Source organism: Cyanistes caeruleus, chromosome 6 (assembly GCF_971803275.1).
Source record: "Cyanistes caeruleus chromosome 6, bCyaCae1.hap1.1, whole genome shotgun sequence".
Lineage (NCBI taxonomy): Eukaryota > Metazoa > Chordata > Aves > Passeriformes > Paridae > Cyanistes > Cyanistes caeruleus.
In genome coordinates this window covers 35,145,305-35,172,302 of record NC_141706.1, presented here as the reverse complement: position 1 = coordinate 35,172,302, position 26,998 = coordinate 35,145,305, and the positions used below count along the sequence as shown (strand labels likewise).

The 26,998-nt window shown below is 39.4% G+C and overlaps 2 protein-coding genes across 2 annotated transcripts; one reads left to right on the top strand and one right to left on the bottom strand.

The window, feature by feature from the left end:
* Window positions 1-688: 688 nt before the first annotated feature.
* ERH (ERH mRNA splicing and mitosis factor) lies at window positions 689-7,454 on the bottom strand. Its single transcript, XM_023928273.2, has 4 exons — window positions 7,310-7,454; window positions 4,252-4,339; window positions 3,048-3,168; window positions 689-1,181 (listed from the first exon to the last, which is right to left on the bottom strand). Exons 1-4 carry the CDS (start codon window positions 7,310-7,312, stop codon window positions 1,079-1,081), a joined length of 315 nt encoding a protein of 104 aa, XP_023784041.1. The 5' UTR covers window positions 7,313-7,454; the 3' UTR covers window positions 689-1,078.
* A 40-nt stretch (window positions 7,455-7,494) lies between these two features.
* Window positions 7,495-26,710, top strand: SLC39A9 (solute carrier family 39 member 9). Its single transcript, XM_086895839.1, has 8 exons — window positions 7,495-7,806; window positions 8,005-8,122; window positions 11,635-11,743; window positions 14,791-14,982; window positions 17,410-17,478; window positions 18,593-18,678; window positions 20,527-20,661; window positions 22,347-26,710. Exons 2-8 carry the CDS (start codon window positions 8,027-8,029, stop codon window positions 22,575-22,577), a joined length of 918 nt encoding a protein of 305 aa, XP_086751965.1. The 5' UTR covers window positions 7,495-7,806; window positions 8,005-8,026; the 3' UTR covers window positions 22,578-26,710.
* Window positions 26,711-26,998: the final 288 nt, after the last annotated feature.

The window sequence follows — 26,998 nt, the reverse complement described above, 5'->3', positions numbered from 1 at the left end:
CCTTTTCAGCCAGTGCATTTGCTGTGCACTGATGTGTATTAGGAGGTTAAGTGCACTGGAGAGAACTGCATTCCTCTGTCAATCCCAGAACTGCTCTTGCTTGAATGTTGTCTGTACAGTCTGTTTCTATAGTAGGCAAACTCTAAAGGCACAGAGTAACAAATCAGCCTTTCTTTTCTACCTGCTCTATTTTTTGGTCTCGTGTCCTCCAATCCAAATCTTTTCAGTACAGCAAAATTACAAAAACATCATTCAAGATAGATGGGGGCAGATATCATTTACAGTGTAGGCAAACAGTTAAATCTTTATCTTCTGTAAAGAGAAAATGAAGTTTGGGGAGGATTTTCATGGGAACAATCTATTGCCTATTCCATTCTTGGAGAAAAATTGTAAGCAGACTAAATCAAGGGGCTTGTGATGTTCAGCCTACTCTTTTCCATCACCAATCCCAGAACAGACACATCTATATACAAGTGCCTGGTAGAGAGATCAGCTGTGCAGTGCAAGAGGGTTGCTATGTTTCCCAGATGCCCAGGGAAAAAAGACTAAGACAGAATTTGAACTGTGCTGTAATACAGGAAGCAACTGTTGGTTCAGTCCACATGACCTTTCAAGCCCTACCCCTTGGATAACAGGGAAAAAAGATTTGTGTTTTTTTTGGCAGGAACCACAAAATTCAGCACTCAAATTTAACTAAAGGGTAGTTTTTTATTTCCCATTAAGACATCTCAAAGACATAACTGAATGCTAAAAACCCACAGAGGGGCACATACAGCAAATGTGGTGAAGTACAATGTGAATAGCCCCAGGGGTTCAAATAAGGTAGGACCATTAGCAAACTGGAGGAAAAAAAAAAAAGAAAACTCTGCTGAAGATGTTGTACTTTCTTCTCCATTTACACTGAAAAACAAGTCAAATCCAACAAAATCCTTGTATCTCTAAAAAGACAGTCAGTCCTGGCTAATGAGTTTATCAAGATGGCAAACAGGATGACTATAATACAAAACGTTCACTACTACACTCTGTACACACCTGTTGTCCAAACCCTCCCCAAACCCATGTAGCAATGGTGCCCCCATTATTTGCTTGCTTGCTGGGCCTGCCTGCGGAGGAGGACATAGATCTTCTCCTTTATCCAGTCTTTGTTGTACGGTTGGTATGTCTGAGTATCAGCACGGTAACTGCAGAGGAAACAAGAAAAAAATGCCAGCCTGCTCTGTAGTACATTTACCAGAACTTCACAAACAATTAACTGTCCTCAAGTGTGTGAGGCAGAAAGTGGTGTACAGACAGTAATACCAGAAATAGGTGGGAACTGCCACTTTACCAAATGGATTTATCCTGTTGTCCAAAAAACAGTTGTCCAGAAAATCAGTCTGAGCTTGACAAAAACTAGATGCTCCAAGCACTACTGAGTGACTGGATCACAGTGTGTTCACATTTTAAATTCAAGCATTTAATTACTTAAGGGAGACAACAAGTAGAGAATCTTGGTATTCTAGAGCTCAGCCTGCAGAATAGTTCCACTAGGAAACAGTCTAATATGTCTTAATGAGTCAAATTTTTTTCAACATTACTTCAAGGATTTAAGTTTTCAAGTGTTCAACTTCTGTGTGGAATTTTTTTGAAAATTATTAAGATCTTAAGATTATTAAGATACTAAAATTATTAGGAGTTTTTCCAGGAGCAAAGGCAGACTCACAGATGGATGACAAAGGACTCTTTGCCAGTTGGCACTGAGGGCAAGCTTACATCTAACAAGGATACTTCATAAAAAACAAACTGAAAACAAGAACCTACAGATGTATTTTCTTTGCTATTCAAAGATAATTGATAAAAGCAGTTCACTAGCAAGGGGCAGAGAATTCAGTTATTCAGGGCAAGCTGAATTAAAACATAATGAGACTGAAAAATGAAAGCAATCTGAAGCTCTGTGTAGGCTCATGTCCTCCTTTCTCTGTCAGGCATTAAAGCTGAGTATTTTGTTCATGAAGGTGGTACTTTCAGTGAATGATTCAAGAACTACTGAGGCCCTCATCAGTCTTTGAATCTTAGAATACTTTTATCTCTGATCAGATAAGAAGAGTGAGATGGTCAGTGGTAGGAAGCTGAGTAAAAATCCCATATTAATTAATTCCAGAACAATTTATAGTTCTTACCTAAGGAAAAAAACCCTAAGATGTTGTTTCTAAGTCTTACTATTTAAACCCTAGCATGACTGGATCAAGGCCAAACAAAGAGCTTCAGTATATGTTCATACAGCAGTAGTTCTAGTGCAATGTAAGAAATGCTTTTTTCAGGAAACGTTACTGATTTCTACCCTCCATCCCCAAATCCTTTCATAACGCTACACAGCAAGAGCAGATATCAAGTACTTCAGGAATTTCCACGAACACAAGACACACCTAGTGCTGTGTGCCATCTGGTGGAAAACTGCAAGCTGAAGTAGCATTTGGCAGGACACTGATTTCAGAAGCCTAATTAAGAAAGGCACAAGATTATCTTAGAAAATAGCTGCTACCTCCTAAAACAAGAGGCTAGTTTCAGTCTGTTACATGAACTTTAATCTTGATCAAAACAAACTTTTGGCTGCAATGCGCTTCTGTAGCCTTCTGCCCTACCACAAGTACTGTCCTCAGCTGAAAAAAATTCTGTAACCATTCTGCTTCTTGAGGAACTGGACCAGCAGCACAAAGGCAAATTTAAACAGGCTCTAGTAGTAATAAAATGGTAGTAATAAAATAGCTGTATTGAACTGTTGGATTTCAGTCAGCTTCAATGTGAGTAAAATCCAAGTGGAACCGTTAGGTTCTAAACCTTCTTTAGAGGTACCTTGTATCTAATTGGACCATATAGTTAATTAGATCTAATTACCTTGCCGTTAATTGGACTGGCCAACTTGCTAGGGCAGCTGCAATACTGCTGCACTACAGTTACTGCTAAAACCACATAAAACAGCATTCTGTTAAACTCACACAAAAGAGTTTAGAGAGAAGACTTCTGACTTTCCTAAGTCGTTTTCAATGGCCTTGTACAACTGAACTTACACGAGACAGCTGAGGTCTGCCAAGTCATCAATGAAGTCAAACAACTGGCTGATATCATATGTAATGGATGGACTGTTGGGATTCATTCTCTTCAGATGCTCCTCGTACATTTTACAGACTCCTACAGAGAAAAAAGATTAACAATGCAATATTAAAAAAACTGTATTAGCTGAAACTTCTTCGGCTCTTAATCCACAAATAAAAGTTTATATTATCACTATAAAAACAATCAAATTTTTTAGAGTTGAAATTCTTTTGTTCTTAGTAATTTGCATTGAAACATAATACTATAAAATCAGGTAAGATGCAAGGAAAGAGAAGTTTTCATCATCTAGGGGAAAAAGTTTTAGTTCTGTCAAATATGTAACTTTCCATGCAGTAAGCTCCAACAGACATCTGGAACTGCCTCTAGTAATTCTATGACAGCAATTAGAACATTTATTCCTACTGCACAAACACCTGAGAAACAGAAGAACTCATACAAATGAGTCAAATAGGGTACTGAGGTAAGAGTGGCAGCACAAAACTATACATACTGTTAAGGCACTTTTATTTATTGAAACTAGTCCACTAGTAATTCAGATACCTTTGAGAAGAATGTAATATTAAAATGAGCACACAGACTTTACATGTTCTTTGTTGTATTTTTGTTCACCTCACAAAACCTCCTGCAGGATTAATGTTAAATGAACTACAGCTCTAATACTTCATTCTTCTTTTCATGCTCATTATGTGTATCAAAGTTTCGCAGGATCTTTACTCTGGCACATGTGCCATGAGACTGCAAATTATGTGTCAGTTGCACACAATCCTTTATTTAATATATTATTTCCAGTAGCAATCTTTGCCTCACATTGCAAAGAAAAGAATAGTGAGAATTAAGTGCTTATCCTGCAATGAAATGCACTGAAACAAGTCTGCTGCATGGGCCCAGAAAGAATATTGTCTACTCTCCCAAACTGAATGTGGTTTCATCTCTAGTTAAGTCAAAACCAGACAATCAATAGAAAAAGGAAGTTTTAGAAACAAATAATAAGTACTTTATAGGTTGTTAGAACATTGGTAAGCTAAAAGCATGAGGGGTTTTTTTATGAATTACCTTTGAAAAACATGAAGAGCAACTTACTTTCTTATTAAATTTGTGAATATGTCAAAACTAGGATTTTAACAACAATTTTTTACTCCCATGTCTGCATCCACCCACCTTCCATGCACTCATTCACCGATTCATAATCAGCATATGTTCTGCCTTCTGGCCTCTTGGTAGGCTGGACAAGTAGAATTGTGTGGGACTGGAAAACAAAACAAACACAAAATACAGGTTACTTGCACAGTTTGAAATGATTTTTGTTTGAAAGAAGGAATAAAAAGAAGCATAACAGTAAAATATTAGACTAGCAATCAAGGACACAGACATTTTCCACACAGCATTTATAATTTATAATAATGTTAATAAGTTTTGTTTCCAGCAAGTCCCATCAATCCTTATGGAATTTTAAAATGTGTAAAATCACCAGTAAAGCAGCTATGGTGTTGAAAAAAAAATACCACCAAAATAGTTTTTATTCAGACATACAAGCAAATCAATAAAGTCCATGTATAAGAGCTGTAGCATTTGTGCATTTACTTATTTTATTCCAAATGCAAGCTGTTAGTAAAATTTTCAATGCCCCAATTAAAGAGCAAAGAGGGAATCTAACTTAACCTGAAAGATTTTAACAGAAATGGCTATATTGAGTTATCCATTTCACTTCAAGGGAACACCAATGATATAATAAATCTCCGCTTAGCACTCAAGATTATTTCTTGCAAAACAGATGTACTGGTTTTTCACACTTCAATGAATTTACTTAAACAGTAATTATGGCACAGAAAACTGTTCCAAATGTTGGAGTCCATAAGCTTGTTCTTCTGCAGGGAAGGCTTAGATGATTGTACACTCTGTGGCTTCCATTATTTCCATAACATTTTTCACTTGGCTAGAACAAGTAATTTGAGCAAAGAAGCAAGATTTTTAAAGTGTACACAATCTGTGATCTAATTAACAGGTTGCATACCACAGAAAGTTTGCAAGCATGCTGCAAATGGCCGTTTCCAGTGCTGCTGATTGGATCCAACATTTTCAGTGCTAATATATGAGGTGAGCACACAACATAGAGGCAACTGCAGGGTAAGACATCATTTGGCTTAGATTAATCAGCAGCTGACAGAAAAATCCTGACCCATACTTTGGAAATCAGTGAAGAGAGCAATTCAGTGCTCATGAAAGGCAGTGACAGAAAATAGAAATGGCAACGGTTAGGATTTACAGGAAAAACAAACATCCCATAACTGACAGTGTTTCTGTCCTTGGAATGTAGTTTTCAGTTCTTTAAATTGTCTCAAGATATCAGTAGCAGATTCTGAGAAGTTTAGGAAAATGTTACACAGAGAAAAAGGAGATTTTCCCTAATCAGAAATGGAAAAAAGGGGAATTCTGAGCTGCACACTGTAACAACAAAAATCATACAAAGGAGAGTAGATAATTTAAATCCACTTTAATGTATGCCAGAAGATGACTGATTTGAAGGGAATTACCCAAGGGGAGCTGGTATCTGGCTGTTCCTAAGTGCATTGTACTTGAACAGGCACGTCTTAGCAGGGAGTCCAAATGACTGCCAAAGATTATCATAAAATAATTTTTCCAGCACTATCATTTTAATTAGATGGTCACTGAGGAGTGCTAAATGAATGTATAAATTTGGAAATTATCCAAATAATCAGATTATAGAAAAATCAGTGAGCTAGACATGTAAACCAATTCTTTCAGAACTTCATAGCAGAAATCATTTGGGCTTCTGACTTTAAGCCATTTATCACTTCAGACACTATACAATATCCATTGTCAGATACTGGCCCAGAAAAATATTAAAATTAATGCCACTGGATCACGTGTATTGTAGAATTAATGCTTTTCAAACATTTTCTTTGGTAACTTGACATTATTTTACTTCAAAGGAAAATTTGATTTGATAAAATTGCTGTTCCTGTCCTACCACACAGGTATAAAAAAAATGCCATGTTAAGAAGCCTGAAGTCTCCTCCAACTATTATTACCTGCCCTGTATGCCTACATGACAAAACCAAAACAAGAGCCATAAAACGTTCTGCATTAGCACCAGGCTACCTAGAGAAGCCAAATATGGAACTTTTTTATTAATGATGCAGATATTGAATTTCTTTGCATTTGCCTTAAAAGCATGGTTGTACTGGCTGCTTATAAGCAGGACATGGAATGAGATGTCACATGGTTTATATTATACCAATTTCGAACTTCTAGAGGGCACTTTGGAAATTGCTCCTGTTACTGAAGGCAGAACCCTGTAAAACTGGTTAAGGCAGTGCCAAGAACCAAACCAGCAGGACTTAAAAGCTATGCAACATCTGGCCAAAGAGGCTTCCACCAAATGTAGTGTATTTGACAATAAAGCGGGGGAAGAAAAAAAAAAAAGGGAGCCGAAAAAAGAAAAGTGGAAGATATTGTAAGAATTGTGGAACACATATTGTAAGGGTAAGATGTGCAGTAATGCAAACACCAACCAGTAGCATACTGCACATACCTAAATGCCTGGCTAAAAAAGTGGTCTAAAGACCACCTTTCACTTTGGCCAACAGGGATAGGGCTTGAGGCTGCTCATCATGGCCGAAACCAACCGCACTGGAGCAAGTACCATGCAGATCTGGAACTTGGCTGCAAACCAACAAGCAGCTGTCCTCCCACCGCACGGCAACAACCTGCTTCAGCACATCTTCATTTATTAGATGAAAGCAACAAACCACGATGAGAGGGAGGCCTTTGAGCTTCAGCGTGCCATCCCCAGAGCCCACCAACGCAAGCTCCCGCCTTTCCCTCCTCCGAGCAGAGGGGAGGAGCAGGGAAAGCAGCATGGAAAGCGCAAATCAGCCATTTAAGGCCGGCTCGTTCGACGGGCGAGGCTCGCGGGAAAGCGCTGCACTTCCAGCAGCGCTCTTAGACGGGGCCGAAGCCGCCGGGGGAGAGGGGCGAGAGACTCCAGCGCGCCGCTCCCCGAGCGCCGCCGCCTTTGTGCCCCCGCCCCGTACGGCCCTGCCCCGCCAAAATGTGCTGCCGCCCACCCCGGCCCGCACCACCGGCCGCGGCCTTCCCGCCCGCAGTGACCGGAGGACAGGGAGAGGAAGGCAAGGGAAGGCTGCCCTGGCGGGCGCGGCCTGCTCAAAGCCCGGCCGTCCCGTCCCGTTCTCACCATGGCGGCTCCGCTCCTTCAGCACCGGCGGGCAGAAGTGGCGCGCGGCGATCCCCCACAGGCCCCCGCGCCCGCCGGAAGCGCCGCCGCGCCAGCGGCCGCCACCATAGAGCCGCTCGCGCCAGAGCGCCGCGCGCAGGCGCCCGCGGGGCCGACGGCCAGGCTGGCGGGGGCGGGGCGCGGCCGCCGCCATCTTTGGTGAGGGAGCCGCTGGTGGCCCACGGCGGGCCGAGTTCCCGCCCGCCATCTTGGAGTCGGGCAGCGGGCGGGGAGGGGCGGGCGCGGCCCGTCCCGGAAGGGGAAGCGCTGAAGTGCCACTTGGCCGCCGGGGCAGCGGCCGTGGGTGCGGGGTGGCAGCGCTGGTCCCGCAGGGTCTCCTCGGCCCCGTCTGAGGCTGCCTCGCTGTGAGGAGCCGCCTGCGTACTCGCTGTCCCCCAGCCCTCCCTCCCGCCTCCCCTGGGAGCAGCGCGGTGCGGGTGAAAGTTCTCCCGCCTCAGGTGAGGGCCGGGCCCGCCTGCCGGTGGCCGAGCCGCTCCTGCCCCCTGGCCGCGCAGCCCCGGCTGGGGGCCGAGCCGGCCGCTGCCGCCGGGCGAGAGAGACATGGCTGAAAGCCTCTCCTGGGAGCTCGGCGTCTGCACGGGTTAAGGCGTGCGGTGCGGAGAGGTGGAAAAGTTGCTGTTGGATTTCACTTCAAGGGACCGGACAGAAAGCGGCGAAATGGATGACTTCCCCTCCATCTGCCTGCTGTCCCTGGCCATGCTGGTCGCCTGCTATGTGGCAGGAATTATACCTTTGGCAGTTAATTTTTCCGAGGTAAGACAGCTCCGCCAAACTGCTCATTGGCTGCTAAAGGAGAAACCAGAGAGACTGGGGGTTGGTGCCGTCCCCTTGCAATACGGCAACGCTGTTAAGGATGAAGCTTTATCTTTAAAATCTATGAATGCAATATTAATTTTCATTCAAAACTGCTGTGTAAAATGATGCTTGTTTCACAGCGACCATTTAAACTTAATCGGATTTGAGTCAGGTCTGTGCTACAGGTGAAGCGAAGTCTCAGCGCGTAGTGTAAGGATATGAATAAGCATGGTTATTCTTAGAAGCTTGTGTAAGAAATTGCTGAAGTCCGTGATTATCTCTTATGCGCCTGTGGGCTACTCAAATTAAGGCTTTTAAAACCAATTCCAAGAATATGCTTAGAAAAACTTTGATTCACAATTTTATTCACGGCTTGCACTGTTGAAAATTAAGCTGTAGCTTTTTGATTACTATAGAACTTCAAGTTACTGCCCCGTAACTCAAGGTATTCTTTTGGAAAAATATCTTGATTAAATAAGGTACTATTAAAGGAGAGGGAAACTTTCATAGATTGGGTAAGTTCCCAGACAGTACAGGAGTTCCTGATTAGACATATTTGTGTGCTTCTAAGAAATATAAATTGTTGATGTGATGAGTCAGAGGGCTGCTTGCACCTGTCCTTTGGTCCCATCATTACTAGGAGGCTTCGAGAGCAGTCGAATCCTGAGCAGCATGGAAAGGCTTTTTGTTTTAGGAAAAGTACAGCTCAGCTAAATAAATTGAAACCTAACAGTGTATTTGGGCATATTCACATGAATATCAGCAGAGTTGTTTTGCCAGTGCCTCATGGGATGCTTTGGTGGACCTTACCTTATGTGTCTTCAGTGTTGTTGCTTCCACTGTCTTGCTCTTCAAAACTCACGTCCGCCCTGAAGCCCACTGAGGCTTTTCTTGCAGATTGAGAGCATTGCCTGGTCTGCTAATAATGTCTCTTTTTAAATTTAATTTTGCATTTCGTCATGTATGTGCTTAATAGTCACCTGTTAACTCTTAACTTACATTCAGTGATGTTTGAAGTTAAGGTTCTTGATCTGTCTCTGTGTTTTCTTTGTGTAGTTGAATCAGTGGTCTCCTAAACCTTTCAGGCTTCTAGCACCTGCAAGAATACAGATCTGTTGTGGATCCAAAACTGCCTAAGCAGTAATCATGTACTTAATTAGCCTTTTGTGTGTGTGGTATTTTATCATCAGTATGCAATGTGCAGTCAAATTTATTGTGGTATCTTAAGCTCTCAGAAATTCTTGACTCGATTTTACACTTGATTTAAATCTTAGGTATTTTTAAGGGTTTTGCATACAGTGCTGGTTTAAAAGAGCATAATATCTCTGCACATGATGTACAAGTCCTAACTAATCCTGGAACTATCTAATTGGAAGTTACAGTTGTTTTGTTTAAAATTATTGCTTAGGATTCTGCAACGAAGACAATTTCAAACTGAAATGATTGGACCGTCCATTTTACAGTTTGCAAAAAGTTTTGCAGGTAGCCAAAGTGAGTAAAAATGCCTCTTCCCACTGGCCATTTGTAATGATTCAGTTGAAAACTAAAGTAAATGCTGTGCATAATATACTCCAGATGCTAGAGAACAATAAAATTATTCATTAGTGTTAATACATTCCTTCAGATTATTTCTTTTCTGTGGAATTTAATATTTATGTTCTGATGTCATGCTGTGTTCTATTGTTTCAATTAGATTAGGATATTCTTGAAAGTATAAAACTCTGGGAAAGCCAGGTATGACTAAACATGAATGGTAATAAGGTACCAACTGAGCAGAGTTTTGCCATAGTTCTGTGTGCAGAGGTACCCTTTCACTTTAATCCTAATTTACAGGACTCTGTTGGTCTAATTTCGGGCTGGAAGCAGCACTTTACCAGTTCTGAAGCTATCTCTTAAACGGTAGTCTAAATGGGACAAAAAAAAATTGTAGCAGTTTGAATGTTTTGGTGGTGTAACAGAGGCAGGAACAGGGGCCGCTTCCTCCTGAAAGTACGTGTGTGTTTTTGATAGGTCCAAGTAAGAGTTTCAATGTCATACAGACTTAAAAAATATAGAGCAGTGGAACAGTTTGCTAATTTGAGGAATTTGAGATTTTTCCCATGGAGTTTTATCACTGCTTACTGTGTTGCTCTTGTTTTTAATGTGCGAATGTGTTTACCAGAAGTGGTTTGATTTCTTGGATAAAGCTGTACTCCTTTTGCCTATCTATGTAGGCTGCTCTTACTAAATTTCTGTATTCACCACACATAACTGTTTTGTACTGAAGAGAAGATGGTGATTTATCTTGAAAGGATAACTTGTTAGTGTGTATTCTTTTCATTGATCTTTAAAACTCACAGGTGCCCAAGTAAAGGAAAGCTATACTACGTATTTGCAGTTTTAATAAATCAGTATTATTTCTGACACTTTCCTCTGTGTTTATGTGTGTATGCAAAAAATACTATAGCGTTGCAGATAAAAACAATTGGTTTTTCCTTGTATGGTATTCTTGCAGAATTACTTTATGAACAGCAGATGTTGAAAATTTATTTTCTCATATAGATTGCCACTGTATGACAATTTACCAAGTACAATTATTGTATATGCTAGTATACCGTGCATGTTTGTGGGAACTTTACACTTGTTTTCATCTCTTGCACATTACTGTTTGAGTTTTCCCCAGTAATGCTGCAGTTTTTCCCTTTTGGTCACATTTGGCTTGGTTTCAGGAGCTGGTTGTGCATCTCCCTAGTGCCTCCTGCTTCTGTGCAAGTGTTGCAAGTGTTGGTGAGACTGAAAAATTTGTGTACAAATTACAACACATGAAGGAGAATGGATGGCATAATAATGATAAGCAATAAGTGGTTTCCTGCTATTCAAATGTTGACCTCTGTCTCTAGGTCCTCAGTAGTTAAGATCAGTGTTTTGGTAACACTCACTGAGCATGGAAGATGATGATGGTTCTGCCACTAAATACAGGCTGTACAGTTATGTTAGGAGGATCTAAATTCCCATGGTTGCGACATGTTATGTGATAGGGGTTCTTACAGAAATTATGAGTAATGGCCTCTGCAAACTGTCATATTATGTAATTGGATTTTAGTACGTGGCTTTGACTTTAGCCTGTCAATGTAGTCACAAGGAAGTTAATCGGTGAATTTATTGGTGAAACAGAATGTAGTTTGGGAGAAAGATACCTCTAAGCTTTCTGCCCCAAACTAGAATATAACTAGGGAGGTAACTCTAATAGTAGCAAGTACTGAAAAATTATGTGTGATTTAAATTTTTGTTGTAGAAACTCTTACAAAAATATGAATAAAACTATTATTCTTTATAGAAAAACATTAGGTTTATTTATTGTTGCTAAGGTTTAATTGCAAATTTTCAAGATTTATGTAACAAATAAACCCCCTTCCCCAACCTCTGTTAATAAGGGAGAGTAAAGAAAGCATTTTCATTCTTAAAGATGATACTTTTGTACTTACTTGCAGGAGAGATTGAAGTTGGTGACTGTTCTGGGTGCTGGGCTGCTGTGTGGAACTGCCTTGGCTGTCATTGTGCCAGAAGGAGTACATGCACTTTATGAAGACATTTTGGAGGGTAAGAACCAAGCCCAGACAGCCTCATTCAAGATAACTTAGATCATGGTGTGTTACCATATACTGAGGCTTCTTCTTAGGGTTTTTAACGTGAGGTTGATGGAAGAGCAGCATGACACAAAGCAGGCATACCGTAGGTGTGATATTGCACATTGAGGGATATGATCAGACTGCAGATTGAGGACTCTTGCTGAGTTATCCAGTCATTTGTGGGTCTGGATACTGTACTGTTCATGGAATAACAGCCATTTATGGCAGGTCATGTGTAGTGTTTCTTATTCTAGGGAAAGCTTAACTTCCACTGGGACTTCAAAGGAAGTGTAAGAGTGCCTTTGGCAGAGAATGAAATTATGGAGTATTTGCTGCTTCTCTTTGTAGTTTAGATTGCTTCTCATTAAAGCAATTGCAGGAGGTGTTTTACAAGTCTTTGTCCCTGCCCTAATGAGAATTTCCTCCAAAGCTGAAAAGCATCTTGGAATTAATATGCTCAGCTGAAAATTATGGTTATATAGGGCTAATTTACAGAGTAGCAGGCATTTCTTCTTGCGTGGTGGTATACATTACACATCTAAATCTCCATGTTCAAGAATCCAGTTCTAGTCTTCTGTCACTGTCTTAACCACCTCATCATCTCTAATGAAGAGCTCAAAGTGAGCAGAGATTGTGTCTTGCAGGGATGTTTGTGTATAGCCAAAAGCCTTAACAGAGCTCAGTTTGAGGTTCTGACATTGTTTTAAATAGCCAGGGCTCATCACCTCTGTTTGGAGTGCCAGTTAAATTTTGCTTTTGCTTGGAGACTTGTGCTATTAGATGACCATTGCATGTATGAGATTTTTCCAGTATGCTAGAATCAAAACTTTGAAGGTAAATGGCAATGGTTTACTGATTGCAGGGGAAAGCACTATAAATTTGAGGCTTTGGAGAACCTTGCAAGCATCTGGTGCTTGCTAATCTGGAATTGAGAGGTAACTGTGGTCCTTTGCTTTTTCTGTACCTACTGGGTTTTGTGTTTCTAAACTTTTAAATGTCATTTTAGTAATACGCTTTGATGTATACTGTTTTTGCTTCCACTAAATTTATGTTGTTCTGCTTAGATTTAGAATAAGTAGAAGATAATACATAAAATCATCCTTTATCAAGAAGTGAAAGAAGCTCTGATTGTGCTTTTATACTGTACTATAATTTATGCACTCTAATGTCGGATGTCTCTAATGAGCTGTAGTTGTGGGTTTGTTCTCCATTCAATTTTAATTTTGAGTAGGCCGATTTTCTCTTGTAATGGTACAGCTAGCAATGAATACAATTGCTTTGAAAATTTGTGGGTTTTAATACTTTTTCACTAAATGGGGCACACGGTTCATGTGTGACTTGACTGTGTAGAGCTGTATGAGCTATAACTTTGTTTAGTACATGGCAAAAAATGACACTTCACAGTACTGCAGTAGTAATAGCAGAAGCATTTACCTAGAAAAAAGAATTTGTTGGTGAGTGGCTTCAGACTTGATGTCTTACAGTACTGTGTCTAGCAACAGTCTATCTGAATTTTTTTTTTATATTGCAAAGGGGCAGAATTAATGGGTATTACAGATTTAACTCCAAAAATTATTTCTAATATTTTTCTTAGAAAAGTAGGATGTTCAAAATTAAACTTAAGACTGTGGGAGCAGCTTTCTCTTTTTCAAGTTCACCTGTTTACATAATTAAACCTAGAAAGGTGCAACTAAGGGAAATGTTGAGGTATATTCATGTAAGTGGAAAAACAAAAAGAGAAATCTTTCTTTTCCCTCTTTCAGGTGTAGCTTAACTCTGACTGGTTGCTTGCTAGCAAGCATTTTAGTGTTTTCCATTGATACAGAAGTAATTTACTATTACATCTGTATTCACTCACAGGCCATGGAATAATTAACTTCTGATTTTCAACCTTGTAGGCTGAGAGCAAATAGCATATCATGGCTTGGATTATTCTTTGATCATAAACCTGTGTATCTGTGTAGTGAAACCTTGGTTTGGGTACTATCAGCAAATAAAATTCATTTGCTGACTTCAGTCCTTTGTTTTAACTGCTGAAACTGTGTAACCACTGTCAGACAGATTGTCCTGAGTTACACAGTTTTATGTCTTGAAATGATCTGAAGCAAAGTCAACCTCATAATATAGATGGCAAAAATCTTGTGTGGTCCAAAGTAATTTTATTGATCAATCTTGTTCAGCAAGATATGTTTGAAATCTTTGCTACCAAGCTTATTCTGATGTGCTTTGACTGTAGTAATGGCATTGTGATGTTTTGTACCGTGGGATGAACATATACTTGTCTCATCCAAGAGGATGTAAAAATATTCCAGCAATTCGATGAATTGCTAGATTAAGTCAAGATCTTCTTACATGTTTTTAAAGCTTCTGAAGAGTAGTTGACATCCAAAAGACCTTCTAAAAATGGAAAAAACCATGGACAAGCTTTAATAGCTTGTGTAGGGAAAGGAAATCACATACCATTCATCCCCAGGGCTTGGACTGTGGGTTTTTGGGATGGTACTGACATTTGTAGGTCAATGTGCTTGACTTAACTATTGTTATAGTCTGTATCAATGGAGTATATCAATACTAGCTTCTTTATATCTCAGCATCAGTTAATCTTCTTAAAGATGGCATTAAATATGTTAGTGGATGGAACCTATTTTGTCTCCTTATCCTGAATTTTCTCACTTGAATGAAGATAATGAAGTAACTGCTTGACAGTATCTCTAAATATTGACAAAACTGGCAACTTCAGTTAAAAAAGGAATTATACAGCAATTTTTGTGAATTAATTTGTATTTAAAATGCAACCTGGCTTATAACATATTGATGTTTCTTTGCTTTTCCATGCTGAAGATACGTGAGGAGAAACCAACCAGGCTTCGCTAAGAACATTGTCTAAGAAACACTTTAAATGAGGACTTGTGTGTATTGTCCGGGAAAGTGTGAGGGAGGCTTTTGGCAGAGGAGGAGAGAAGTGACTATGTCATGTTTAGTCTCGTGTCTCCTGATGTGCTTGCCTGCCTGTCACAGGAAAGCATCACCCAGCCAGCGAGATGCAGCACGTGATGGAGTCTGAGAAGGTAGCGAAAATCCCCGCGGTACATGAGCACGGCCACGACCATTCCAGGTTACACGCCTACATTGGTGTGTCCCTTGTTCTCGGCTTTGTCTTCATGCTGTTGGTGGATCAGATAGGCAGCTCTCATGTGCACTCTACAGATGGTAAGTAAAGATTCAAGTCAATTAGACTTGCTAATTAGTCTTAATTAACAAGTTGCAATTTTTATTTTTTTTTAATGCTACCAGGATTTAATTTGTCCAGTCATGTCCAGAGTTTCAGTAGGTACTTTAAAAACATAAACGAAGGTCCATGTGAAATGTTTGTGCTGGAAATCTATCTCAAAATTCACCATAGTTTGATGATACATCAAATCACACTTAATTACCTCAGTAGCATGTATGAGCACGTGTGGTGTGGGGGTGAAGGGTGAAGGGTGACTTGACACTTGAGTTATTGTCTGTTTTACAGTATCACCCATAGGGGATTTCTTTGGCTTTCCAAAATGCTTGAAGTTAGTCTCACATTGGTTTGTTTTTCCTACTTAATTGTCATATATGTAGGTAAAATTTGCGAAGAATGGCGAGTTATTGTAAGTAAGATGGCAGAAATGATTATGTGTAAGCTCTGGTACTTTAACTGCATAGCTGGACCTCCCACACTAGTCTAGAGACTTACATACTTCAGAATCCTTTTTGCTTTCTGTAAAGATTTGTCAGCTTCTTGCAAGACTCTAAAAATGCCTACAGTTTTCTTTGTTTCCTGCCTATGACTTCATGCTCAGAGTGTAGCTTGAAATGCATCAAAAGTGTTCTGTCGTTTGAAAAGGTATTTTATTGCCTTTGGCTGCTCATTTTCTCCCACACAATATCCTCTGATGCTGGAATTTGGCCCTGAAAAAATAAGGAATTGATCTTAAAGGAAAAGTAAAACATACACAAAGGCAGGGGGAATATGTTTTGGCTGTATTCTTGTCAGTTCACATACTTGTTTGTATGAGGTTGCTCATGGGTGGTGGGACAGATGAAAGGCCAGTGCATATGCTGTGTCACCTGTGTACTCCTGAAGAAGTGTAAATGGAGCCACTGCCTTGGGTAGCTGATTCTCAGAGCTGTTCTAAAGTAACACTGGCACTGAGGATGTCAGGGAGATGCAGGTGAGCAACTCCCGAAAGGATCCTTGGTTTGTACAGGTTATAATCCTTTTCTATGTCTCTGATCATAGCAAATACCAGGAGAAGACTGTGATTTGTGTTAGAGATACACACTATAAAATCGAATATCAAGTAACATTTTATCTAGCCTCTGCCTCTACCTCTATCATCTCCTGTCACAGGAAATGTAGTAGTGTTTTTGTAATGTTTTCAAAGCGACTGAAGAAAAGCACTTTTGAACCAGTGTCTTGTAGTTTATTATCTACCAAGTGACTAGATGTTAATTTGTCTAAATTAGAAAAATTCAGTAGGCCAGGATAAAGGTATGAAGTCAAATGTGATTCTTTGTGTTTAGTAATGGTCAACTCAAAACAATTGTAAAGGAAACGTTTATTGTATCTCCTCCTGTTTGACATGAGTATACCATTGCTGTCATGCACGTGCAGCTTATGCAGTTAATTCAGAATATCAAGCTGACCAAAGAGAATGCATTAGTTTAGACCTGACTCATTGGGTAGCTACATGTGTGCCTGGGAATGAAGAGAGACTGCGGGGTTAGGGGGCATGCAGGAGGAAAGGAAAGGACTGGAATTTCTATTTTGGCATCACTGCAGAGTTAGTGAAGCAGTATAGGTGTGCTTACAGTTGTTTTACAGACCACTGGGATAATTCAGTCACGGCTATTCAAACTGTCTGGAACTAAACAATTGAATAATAAGATGTTTCTAGACTTCTGTAGGGCTTACCACCCTGCAGAGACTCTTTGTAACAGTTTCACCACTGTTTGTGTAGTGGTGGATATTGATGCTGCCCTGTTGTGCTGTGTAGTGAGCTAACCTGCAAATGTCAGGCAATTCTGGTCAAAACACTGGATATCAAACAGCCCTGGCTGCTTTTCTCCTTTGTGGTATATAACATCAAAGGGAAATCTTTGCAACTGGTGCTGTGACAAGTAGACTTTATTGTTTGCTAGGAACTGCCAGGGAATCACTGCAACAAAAACTGACCCAGACTGTCACCTGAAGGAAACTACAAACATTGAGCTGTGTGGGGAAAAAAAAATCCCGACTCTCAAAGTGGCTCTGGATTCTTGGGATCCAAAAATAGCTTCTCTTTTTCTTGGTGGCACAGATCTTTAACATTTCATTTTAGGAGGTTAAAAAAGCCACCTGCTTCTGCCTATGAGAGAGATCCTTCAAATTGCCAAGAATCTTCTATGAGTCTGTCACTTGTTTGTTGGCAGAACTTTAGGTTATTTGAAGGTGTTAAGTGTCAAACTATTTTACAGTAAATCTAGGCAGAAATACAGAAGCTGGTAATTTTGAATACAGCTGCCTAAGCAGCTGGAGGAGAGATGTACAGTGATACTTAAATTTTTTTTCCAGCATAATTTATTCATTTCATCTCTTTATCATAACTTTTCTCATGACTGTTTCAGATCCAGAAGCTGCAAGGTCAGGCAACTCCAAAATCACTACAACACTGGGACTGGTAGTCCATGCTGCAGGTAATGTGGGACCTGTTATTAGTGCTTGACAAGTATATGCATTGCTGTATGGGTCATCTTTAGGTGTGATGGAGACATTTGGGTTTTGCTTTTAGAGGTGGCTTTTTATTGAAAAAGAAAAAGGCAGGGAGATCTAAGGATCTTTTCTGGAATTAACTGAGAGCTGAAATGGTTCATGGAGATTTATTTGGGTACAGAATTTTCTCTTTTATGCTTTACTTTTTTGTTTCTCTCATCTGAAAGGTTGATGCTCACTCTGTCTCTTCAGTTCCTTTGCTGGCTCCTTTAGCTGCTGAATTTCTATACACGCTAACACATTTGATAAGTTGTATGAAACACCTTTGGGTTTGCTTGTTGGTCAATGGGTTTTTTAAAAAAATACTAATTTAAAAGAATAGTACCTTGTAGGGAAAGAAAAGTGGAGCACAAAGACTTAACTGAAACACATTTAGGCTGACTTGCAAGGACTGACTGTTACATGTGTGTCAGTCAAGCCATGTTCACATTGCGATTCTTCACTGTATATGTGTAGTATAAATACATTGCTTTTTCATGTCCTGCTGAAGGTTGTTGTCTAGATAAGTCAGAAGATGTTCAAAAAGATAATTCTTCACTAAGCAAAGTGTTTATATATTAAGGAGTAGTATAGTAGCCATTTTTTATTTCTTTTAGACTGTATATTTATTTTAAGTGATAAAAAATATTCACAATAGTATTTATATTTCAAAAATCATTTAAAGGGTAATAATTAAAATTCTTGCAATGCTTAGTATCTAAAACAGATTTTTTAATTTAGAATGGAAGTCTCTTCTAGAACAGAAGACTAAAACAACTAAACTTGTTACTTGTTCTCATTTGAAGGGGTATGTCAATACAGAGTAGATTCCTGTTACGGTTTTTATGGTCTGGGGATATATGAGACAGCTCTTGTTGAGGGTTTTCTGATATTCTGAAATATTATGGCTTAACAAACAAAGGCAAATGTTGGGTTGCTATTGTTAATGCAAATTTTCAGTAACAGAGCTTCTTAAATCATGTTTTTTACTGTCAGCCTTTGAGGGGGTGGGGAAGCTCATGTAGAAGAATAATCCATGAATCTGCACTCCTTTTTCAGCTGATGGTGTTGCATTGGGTGCAGCAGCTTCTACTTCTCAGACTAGTGTCCAGTTGATAGTGTTTGTTGCGATTATGTTGCACAAGGTGAGTTATCATCAAAAAAAATTTATTGTTCTTCAGAAGACTGTTAACACTCACAGCAATTGCTAAATATTTGCAGTTTCATTAGTGATGTCATACAGAAGTGTTTAATGCCATTGAAATGAAGAGGTCAGTACAGTGTCAAGGACCAAAAAAGCACAGGTATGAGGTATGACAGAAGAACACATGATTGATGCTGAGTCTGAGAGGGGTGCAAGTGAGAGAGAATTCTGACAGCCTACTGCCTACCTTGGTTGAAGAGGTAGGAAAAGTCTCCCAAAAGTAATGAGAGAAGAGTAGCTCATGAAGAAATGTGTCAGCTTCTCACTGACTTCTTCTGAAGCTAGTGTGGCAGTGTTTATTTAACAAACAAAAATGCCTCTAGGTTATTACTGCTGTAAGGGACATATTCAGAGAGGTTCTAAAGGGTGAGGCACAGGAGTTACATGCTAGTGCATTTAAGGAGGAAAACCAGTTTTATGTGCTGATTACAATAGTCTTGTTCCTGAGATGTTCATCAGAAAATGGAGACAATATTTGTAGTGATGGGTTTTAGTGTTTGAAGAGTTAGTCTTTTGAAACCATTAAATATCAGAGTGCTAAATTACAACTTCTGGTTACCTCTGTTGTAGTAGCTTCAACATCACTAATACACCATTTTTGAAGGTAAACAAATGTTTTGCTGGTAGTAACAAGCAAACAGTGGCTCTTGAATATGGAAGATCTTGCTGAATACTTCTGTGAATGTGAACCTGTTGGCTATAAATATACCTGTGAAGATGAAATTTGCCTTGTGGTAGAATGTGCATGGATTTCTGTGGTTAGTCATAAATTCACCAGAAACTGTACATAATTACATGTTCAAAATGTTAGAAATGCATATCTAGTATGTTTTTCCTTCGATTCATACAAGTAATTGTGGTTTACATAACTTTCTTTGAGGGTGGCAATGCCACTGTCTCATCTTGGAGCTTAACTTATGGCTATTGCCAGGTGAAACTTGCTTTTGTTATTCTTAATGTTCTTAACTGGCTTCTGGAATGTTACAATTTTAGAAGAGGAAATTTTCTCCTATGAATATTTGGAATTAGCAGAGAAACTTATTTCTTCTTTGGTGTCTTTTTTCTGTTCTTCTGATCCTGACTGTTTTGTATAGCTCATCTTTTTTCACTCATGATTTCCTTCTTTGTTTAAAAAAAAAATAATTCTTTTTTAAAAATGCTTAAGGTATTTTAGTTTTATGTCTTACCTCAGAAATGTCAGGGTGGGTTGCTATTGTCTTTATACAAGCAAAAATACAGTAAATTCTCTGAGTAGTGGGACATCTATGCCTTTTGGATAAGGAACTGGATGCCAGCAGAGAGAGAAGGAAGTATTTGCTTCCTGGTGAGAACAGGAATGAACTAATCAAAAAAGCTCTTAAGTCTTAGTATGGAGGCTGACTGTTACCTGTCTTTGGGCAATTGTTTCCCTCCTCATGTTAATTGTAGAATTTTTCTACTGCAGATGAGGAAACTGTCTAAGGATGTGTAATGGTAACAGGATGAAAAAAGAAATTACCTAAGTTGATGGAGTCTTAGGAATTATATAGTCAGAATGAATATTTTAGTATTTATAATGACTACACAAGTATGTGTTTTTTGATAGCCAGAACATGAGTTTCTGTTAGGTTTGGTTATTAAGGTGGGACAGTCTGCACAATGCCCTTGATTTGGGTTGCATGCTAGTGCCTGCCCTGAATGTCTTCCAGATCAGCCCATGTCAATGTAGTAAGTCATATTTAAACCTTTTCTCATTTTTCAGGGGATTTTAGAAGGTATTGTATTAGCAGTGAATGTTGTTTTTTTGCAGGCACCAGCTGCCTTTGGCCTGGTTTCCTTCCTGATGCACGCTGGGCTAGAACGGAATCGAATCCGAAAACACTTGCTGGTCTTTGCATTAGCAGCACCTGTTATGTCGATGGTGACATACCTAGGGCTTAGCAAGGTAGGTCCATGGTTTTGTTCTGCCCAAAAATCTAGCTTAGTGGTGAAGTTTGGGGAAAGGACTGTGGTAGGAGTTTCATATAACATAATTCCAAACTGCTTGAAAAATTCAGCAGAATGAAGATAAAAGTTGATGAAAAGGTAGCAGTATGAATGCACAAAACAAATAATAATCCATGCATTTCCATCAGAATCAGTGACATAACTCCTTTATATAGTTTTGGTATAGTTTTTAAAGTGTGATTTCTGTCTTTTATCCTTTCTGCTGCTCCCAGCTGAAAAAAAGTTTATTCATATAGCAGGTTTTATGTCATGCCTATTTAAATAAGTAATTTTCAGCATTGTTGCATGCATTCTTCTTTTAATCTGCAAGTAGGAAATAATCTCCTCTAGCTTCCCCCACCATCCCAGAAGTGGTCCTCTATATTCAAAGTCTGTGTCAGAAGTTGAGTCCTCAGCTAGAACGGTCTTTTTGCCTTACTCTGAAAAGCATCATTGTGTCTTGGATCTGTACAAAAAATGGCCTGTGAAATGGGACACTGTACATGAGTTTATCTCTGTCCAAATTAAATGTTTCTGCTTCTCATAGAGTATTCTGGGATGCTTCTGTATTTCTCAACTGTTTTGTGTCCTACTGGTGACCTGCTGTGGTGACACATGGTAAAGGATATAATGTGATCTCACAAAACTCAAGGCATTAGAGGAAAGATTAAATAAATAATCTGGGCTAATCCTTTACTTGCTGGATAAGATTTATATTTGACATTACAGTACAAAAGACAGCTGAAAGAAAGGTTGGGTCTATAAATAGAAAAGAGAATTCTCTTTGAGCACTCTTTTGAAGTGTCCTCATCAAGGTTTGGGTTTACATTTTGCCCTTCAGAAAGAAAAGAGAATTGATAAGGCATCAGGGCTGTCACAGTGGTTTTGTAGTTGCAGGTGATAGATCCTTCTCTATGGAAAAATGACCTGAGAGTAAACACAAAGAACTAAGATTACACCTGAGTTGGAGAGCATTGCAGAAGCATTTGAATCTGATAGGAGTGGGTTTGCATTTCATTGCATTTACTGATCCTGTTATGAAGTTGAAGAGGTGCTCAGTTTTGATGCAGAAGATGCATTTCTTCATGTAGTTTGCATGGAAATGCTGGAAGAGTTTTGGGTGTTTACTTCTACATACAAATGAAATATTTAATGAATGATATTTTGTGACTTGGTTCTGAGAGCAGTCATTTTAAGAGCAGATATTTAAAGGCTAACATCTTATTTGAACCCCTCGTTTAGAAAAAGGGAGGAAAAAAATCAATCTTGATCATCCTCCCTAAAATTTCTGGCTTTGCGATATGAATTTTATGTTTTTTCAAAACCTGTTTGGTATGTGGGCTATGAGCTCATCAAACAAGATGCTTCAGCAGACTGTAACTTCTTTTCCTTTTCTGAGGGTTCTTTTGTAAAGGTTTTTTCTTTTGTAAGTCCAAAGTAGGAGGGGTGTCTTTTTGATCCCCCAAAATTTCAGGGTGTCAGTTACTATATGTAAGGTGCAAGACAAAAAAATCACACTAAACCATTGTCATTGTGTGTGTAGGCTTGATAGAAATCCTACTGTGCCTGGATACCGAGAGAATTTTTTACTACTGCTTGAAGAACTTCTGCTTATTCTCACTTTTTTTGCTCTTTGTTTTTCAGAGCAGCAAAGAAGCCCTTTCAGAAGTCAATGCCACTGGAGTTGCTATGCTGTTTTCTGCTGGGACTTTCCTTTACGTTGCCACAGTTCATGTTCTCCCAGAAGTAGGAGGAATTGCTCATAGCCACAAACCTGAATCAACTGGAGGAAAAGGACTCAGTCGTCTGGAGGTGGCAGCCCTAGTACTAGGATGCCTTATTCCTCTAGTTTTGTCCATTGGACACCATCACTAAATGCTCAAATTTCACTGTTCTCCTCCTCGATAAGACATGAGCAGTAAATGTCTGCTGCTCCCTTTATCATTCTTTTACCCATCATTCATCCCATCCACTTTGTGGAGTTCAGAGGGAATCTTGATTGCAAAATAAGGAATGCTGGGAAAGTTTTTAGTGTAGCAAAATGTACTTTGGCAGCCGGACACAAATTCTGTGTAACTTTCTTTTCTGAAGACATTTGCTATTTTGATTGTTACTTCTGGCCCTATTCTCAGGGAAGATGGAACTTGAAGAAAGGTGAGCAGGGAAGAACATAGCAACTCATCACGAAATTGCAATCACCAAAGTATCCTGCAGTTCAGCTTTCACAGCTGAGAGCAAAACCCAAGGATGGCTGCATTGTGAGAGGTTGAAGTCTCACTAATGAAGAAGGGGGCTCTCCCCCATCGGTTCTGCATTGTCCTGGCAGTGCGACTGGCCCTTGCCATGCTTGTCACCCATTCTGTGGCAGACACGGGATACACTGGGAACTCTGCATAATGCTGCTCTTGTCACAGAAGTGTCACTTGATGGGAAAGAAATTATGTAGGCAATGTGTAGGATTAGATGAAGAAATCAGCTGGTTAAGACAGTGCAAATGAGTTTTGCAGTGTATTCCATCATTTAAGACAAAGGATAGAAGCAAGGAGAATAGTGTTTTGATTGTTTATTCAATTGTTAATAAATTCTAAAACGGCACTGTTTCTTGGGAGAGTCTTCTGCCAAGTCAGTCAAGTGTTAAGCACCAAAAATGTCAGAAGGAATTATGTATTGGCTACTGTGATACATTACTGCTTCTGTTGAGAGATACCCATAGTGCCCTTTGAAAGAGAGCTGTTCTGGGCTCTGAGGAGTAGAAATCTGATGGACACAGCTGTTGAGGGACCAGAGAACTTTACTAGCTCATGTTCAAAAAAATGAACTGCTGAAATCAGTGAGGGGCTGTGTGGGTTTTTCACTAAATAAAGGTATTACAGCTAACAAAACAAGATGTTTAGTTAAATGTTTATGCTGCAGATAGAATACAAAGTGTTTCTAAAGCAGTTCTGAACAAAAAAATACTCAAACCCACAAACAAAAAACCAAACTGGTGGGTTCCCAGTGGACCTGTTAGACATTTTGCTTTTCCTTTGGGAATTTTTCATTTGCCTCTTACTGATAAGCATTAGTTTTGGTGAATCTACTGGAAGACTTTCTGCCGATTGCTGATGTCTCTCACTGAAGAGGAGTGGTAAAAAGATCCCTCCATTTTCAAGGCACAGCTTTGTCTTACCAGTCACCATTTCCCTTATGCAAAACATGTTATACTCTAATGTGCATTGAAAAGTCGAATGTTGACATGCACAGAATCAGCATAAAATTCTTTCTTTAGGGGAAAACTTTTTAAGTTTTTTAACTTTTAAGCTACTTTGTCTGCACTTTTTGAAGATAACGTTGCCAAATATATCTTTCTTTTTCCTTTTTGTTTTTTAATGAATTTTGAAGAAATATCATCTTAACTGAAGTGCTTCTTGTTTCCGTATGAATGAGTGCGACAGTTTGTCATGCCATTTATTACTTAAACTGCAGAGCCCATTGTGCCTCATAACTTCTTCACATTTGTGTTATTGTCCTGTTTGTGTGTTAGTTCAGAGAGTGATGGGTATGGCCTGGTTCTTGAACTAGTGCTGGCTTCTCTGTTGGCCCTGTAACAATACTGATGTGTCCCAGGATTGAACCTAGTATTGATTCCCAAGAGTGCTTGTTCATTTGTGTGTTTTACTATGTAAGATCAATGCAAAATTATTAGAAGTTATATTTTCCCATAGCACAGTATTTTCAGATAGAATTAGTGCTGCAGGCCTAAACGAGCTTTTTTTTAATGTTGGACCTTCAATGCTGTGTTCTGAAAAGCCACTGCAAAATTAGTGAAGTGGATGGGATCCTGTTCTGTGTGTTTCCCAGTGTTTTTTTTTGTCTGTTTTGGTTTTGGATTTTTACAACATACATAATGCAGCTGGTAAGTTACTGGTTTAAAAAGTTCAGCACGACAGGTTCCTAACACTTGCAAATTATACACAGGAATATTTACTCCAGATTTCCCCCTAATTACCTTCTTCCTTGATAATCTCACTATTTTACCATGTTTAATCTTTCCACGTAACCATTTCCAAAAGCTGGAGGGTTTGCAAGAGCAGGAGGCAGCCTAGTGCAGTACTAGGCGTTTGCATTTCGTAAAGCAGTAACTTTCTATTTTTTAACCTCTGTCCTGTCACTTGCATGTGCACCCCACCCTTCAGCCTCCCTTTGTGTATAACAGTAGCAATGGGTGCCGGAGGTAAGGTCCCTTTCATGCCTTTTGTTCCTGGCTGAAGCATGTGGAAGTACCTTGTTACATGGATCGGTGTGTATTGGTGAGGATGTGGCAGCCAGACTTTTCACTGCTGACATAACCTCTGGCAGATTCATCACAGGTGCCCCTGCTGAGAGATCTTGTCACCTTTCTATTTTCCCATCCTTCACATCATGTTTCCAGTTTCTGGGGCAGCCATCAGAAATAGTAACACTCGTATTAATGATTTGCGAAGTGTAGAGGCCAAGTTATAGCAGCAGGTGAGGGAACTTGAATGAAAACACTGGCAACTTAAAATTGGCACAAAAGTTCTAAAAACATACTTTTTATTTTGGCATTTGGTTAAGTGACAGAAGACTACAGTGATTATTTTTTCTTCTACCCATTTAGAAGTAGCAACAGCATGTTGTTTCGGCTGCCTGTAATCTCTGTTGAATTATTATTTTCAATTCTCTAACTGAAACTGCAGTGGCTAAAGAAGCTTTTGGTTATGTTGATATGGAGAATGTAAAATTTTATATTATCAAACCAATTTACAAATTTTTTTAGTACCAAACGAAGGATTATTTTCTTGAAGCAGAATATATTAATGATTTAAATTAAATGGTCCATTTTATTATAGCCCTTTCTTTCTACCTATCCCCATCTGTCACAGTAAATCCAAGCATTGTGTGTAGTCAGGGCCATCTGGTATCATTTTCTACTCCTCAGGAGACCTTGGTGCAGATTCCTCTTACTCTCTCTGTAATAGCCTCTCTGCCTGTTTTTTCTTCTGTAAGGTAGGTGGCAGTAGGTCTAGCAGGTAAATGCTTAAACCAAGTGCCAGCCATGTCCCACTTTCCTTCTGTAAGTCCCTCTAGGAAATCCATAATCTTCTCATCACCTGTTTCTTTTCAGTTAATGATTTCCTAATGGGCAATGGGAATTGGGCTAAAGCTGTTTCTGTTGATCCTCGTGTCTTCAGGTACTTTCCCTACTGTTCTAATGCTTTTATTGTTCCTTATATAAAGAAGGGAAATAATTCTTTTTCAGCACTCAATGACAGGCAGAAGCTGCACTGACATTAACTTAAGAATGGATGGCAGAGCTTCACACCAAGACAGGATTTCTTGATTGTTTTGGCTTGTTAGATGACTGGGTGTTAAACACAGAAACCCACTGTTGACTCCAGAGAACTATTTCCAGGTGGATTATTTGAAAAGCTAATCTTACCCAGGAGGCCCAGGAAAACCACTGTGTTTATTTGGGAATTAGCTCAGAGCCTTCAAGGAGCTTTTGGCAGTAGCAGGTGTGTCCATGTGGTAACAGCTGATTGCAGAAAAAGAGAGATGATGTGGAATAAATGCTTCTGCTGCTCCTTTCCTGTTCCATGCTGGCACTTGGGAAAAAGGGAAGGAAAGTGTACTGGTATTCTTTTGAGGGTAGGAGGAGGAGAAGTGATTGCAGTATGGTGGGAAAGTTTGTGATAAATACCAGATTCTTTATCACAAATTTCAGATTCCTGTTCACATCAAACTTCTTTTAAAAACCTTTTTTTTTCTTTACTGTTCTCATATCTCTTAGCAGCCTTGGCTTTCCAGGGAAAAATGTTGTGTGATCATTGCTGTTTACTTGACTCCATGTATGGAATTGTAATTTTAATGTCTTTTTTCCAAACCATTTGTACACAAAATCATTCCATGAATGGCTGCCTTATAATTTTTCCACTTTAATTGTGAATGGTTAAAATAATATTGCCGTTTTCAATTTGTTTTATTATATTAAATTTTTACTAGGTGCAGTGCTTTGGCGTTGGCTTGTCATTTACTGCATGGGGTTTTGTGACAGCTCTGATGGAAAGAAATTACAGTCTCAAATGGGTTGCAAGCATTGCAGACAGTGTTTTATTTTTGTGGGAATGTGTTTACTGCTTTTTTTATGATGTCTGAGTACCTCTTGCAAACCTGGAATGTGAAACTCCATGTTGGGAGGCAGTGTAGCAGGTATGACTCTGAATTTGCTCAGAGGTATTAATGCAGAGGTGATGTGACAGCTCTGCTGGAGCAGGGCTCTTGGCAACTTGTGTCTC

Excerpts from the sequence above, each read along its gene's own strand:
- ERH (XM_023928273.2), bottom strand. Across the intron at positions 3,169-4,251 it reads GGTGAATGAGTGCATGGAAG|GAGTCTGTAAAATGTACGAG; the intron begins GTGGGTGGATGC and ends TTTTCTCTGTAG. Across the intron at positions 1,182-3,047 it reads GCAGACCTCAGCTGTCTCGT|TTACCGTGCTGATACTCAGA; the intron begins GTAAGTTCAGTT and ends TTTCCTCTGCAG.
- SLC39A9 (XM_086895839.1), top strand. The coding sequence starts at position 8,027 with ATGGATGACTTCCCCTCCATCTGCCTGCTGTCCCTGGCCATGCTGGTC. Across the intron at positions 11,744-14,790 it reads TTATGAAGACATTTTGGAGG|GAAAGCATCACCCAGCCAGC; the intron begins GTAAGAACCAAG and ends TGCCTGTCACAG. Across the intron at positions 17,479-18,592 it reads ACTGGTAGTCCATGCTGCAG|CTGATGGTGTTGCATTGGGT; the intron begins GTAATGTGGGAC and ends CTCCTTTTTCAG.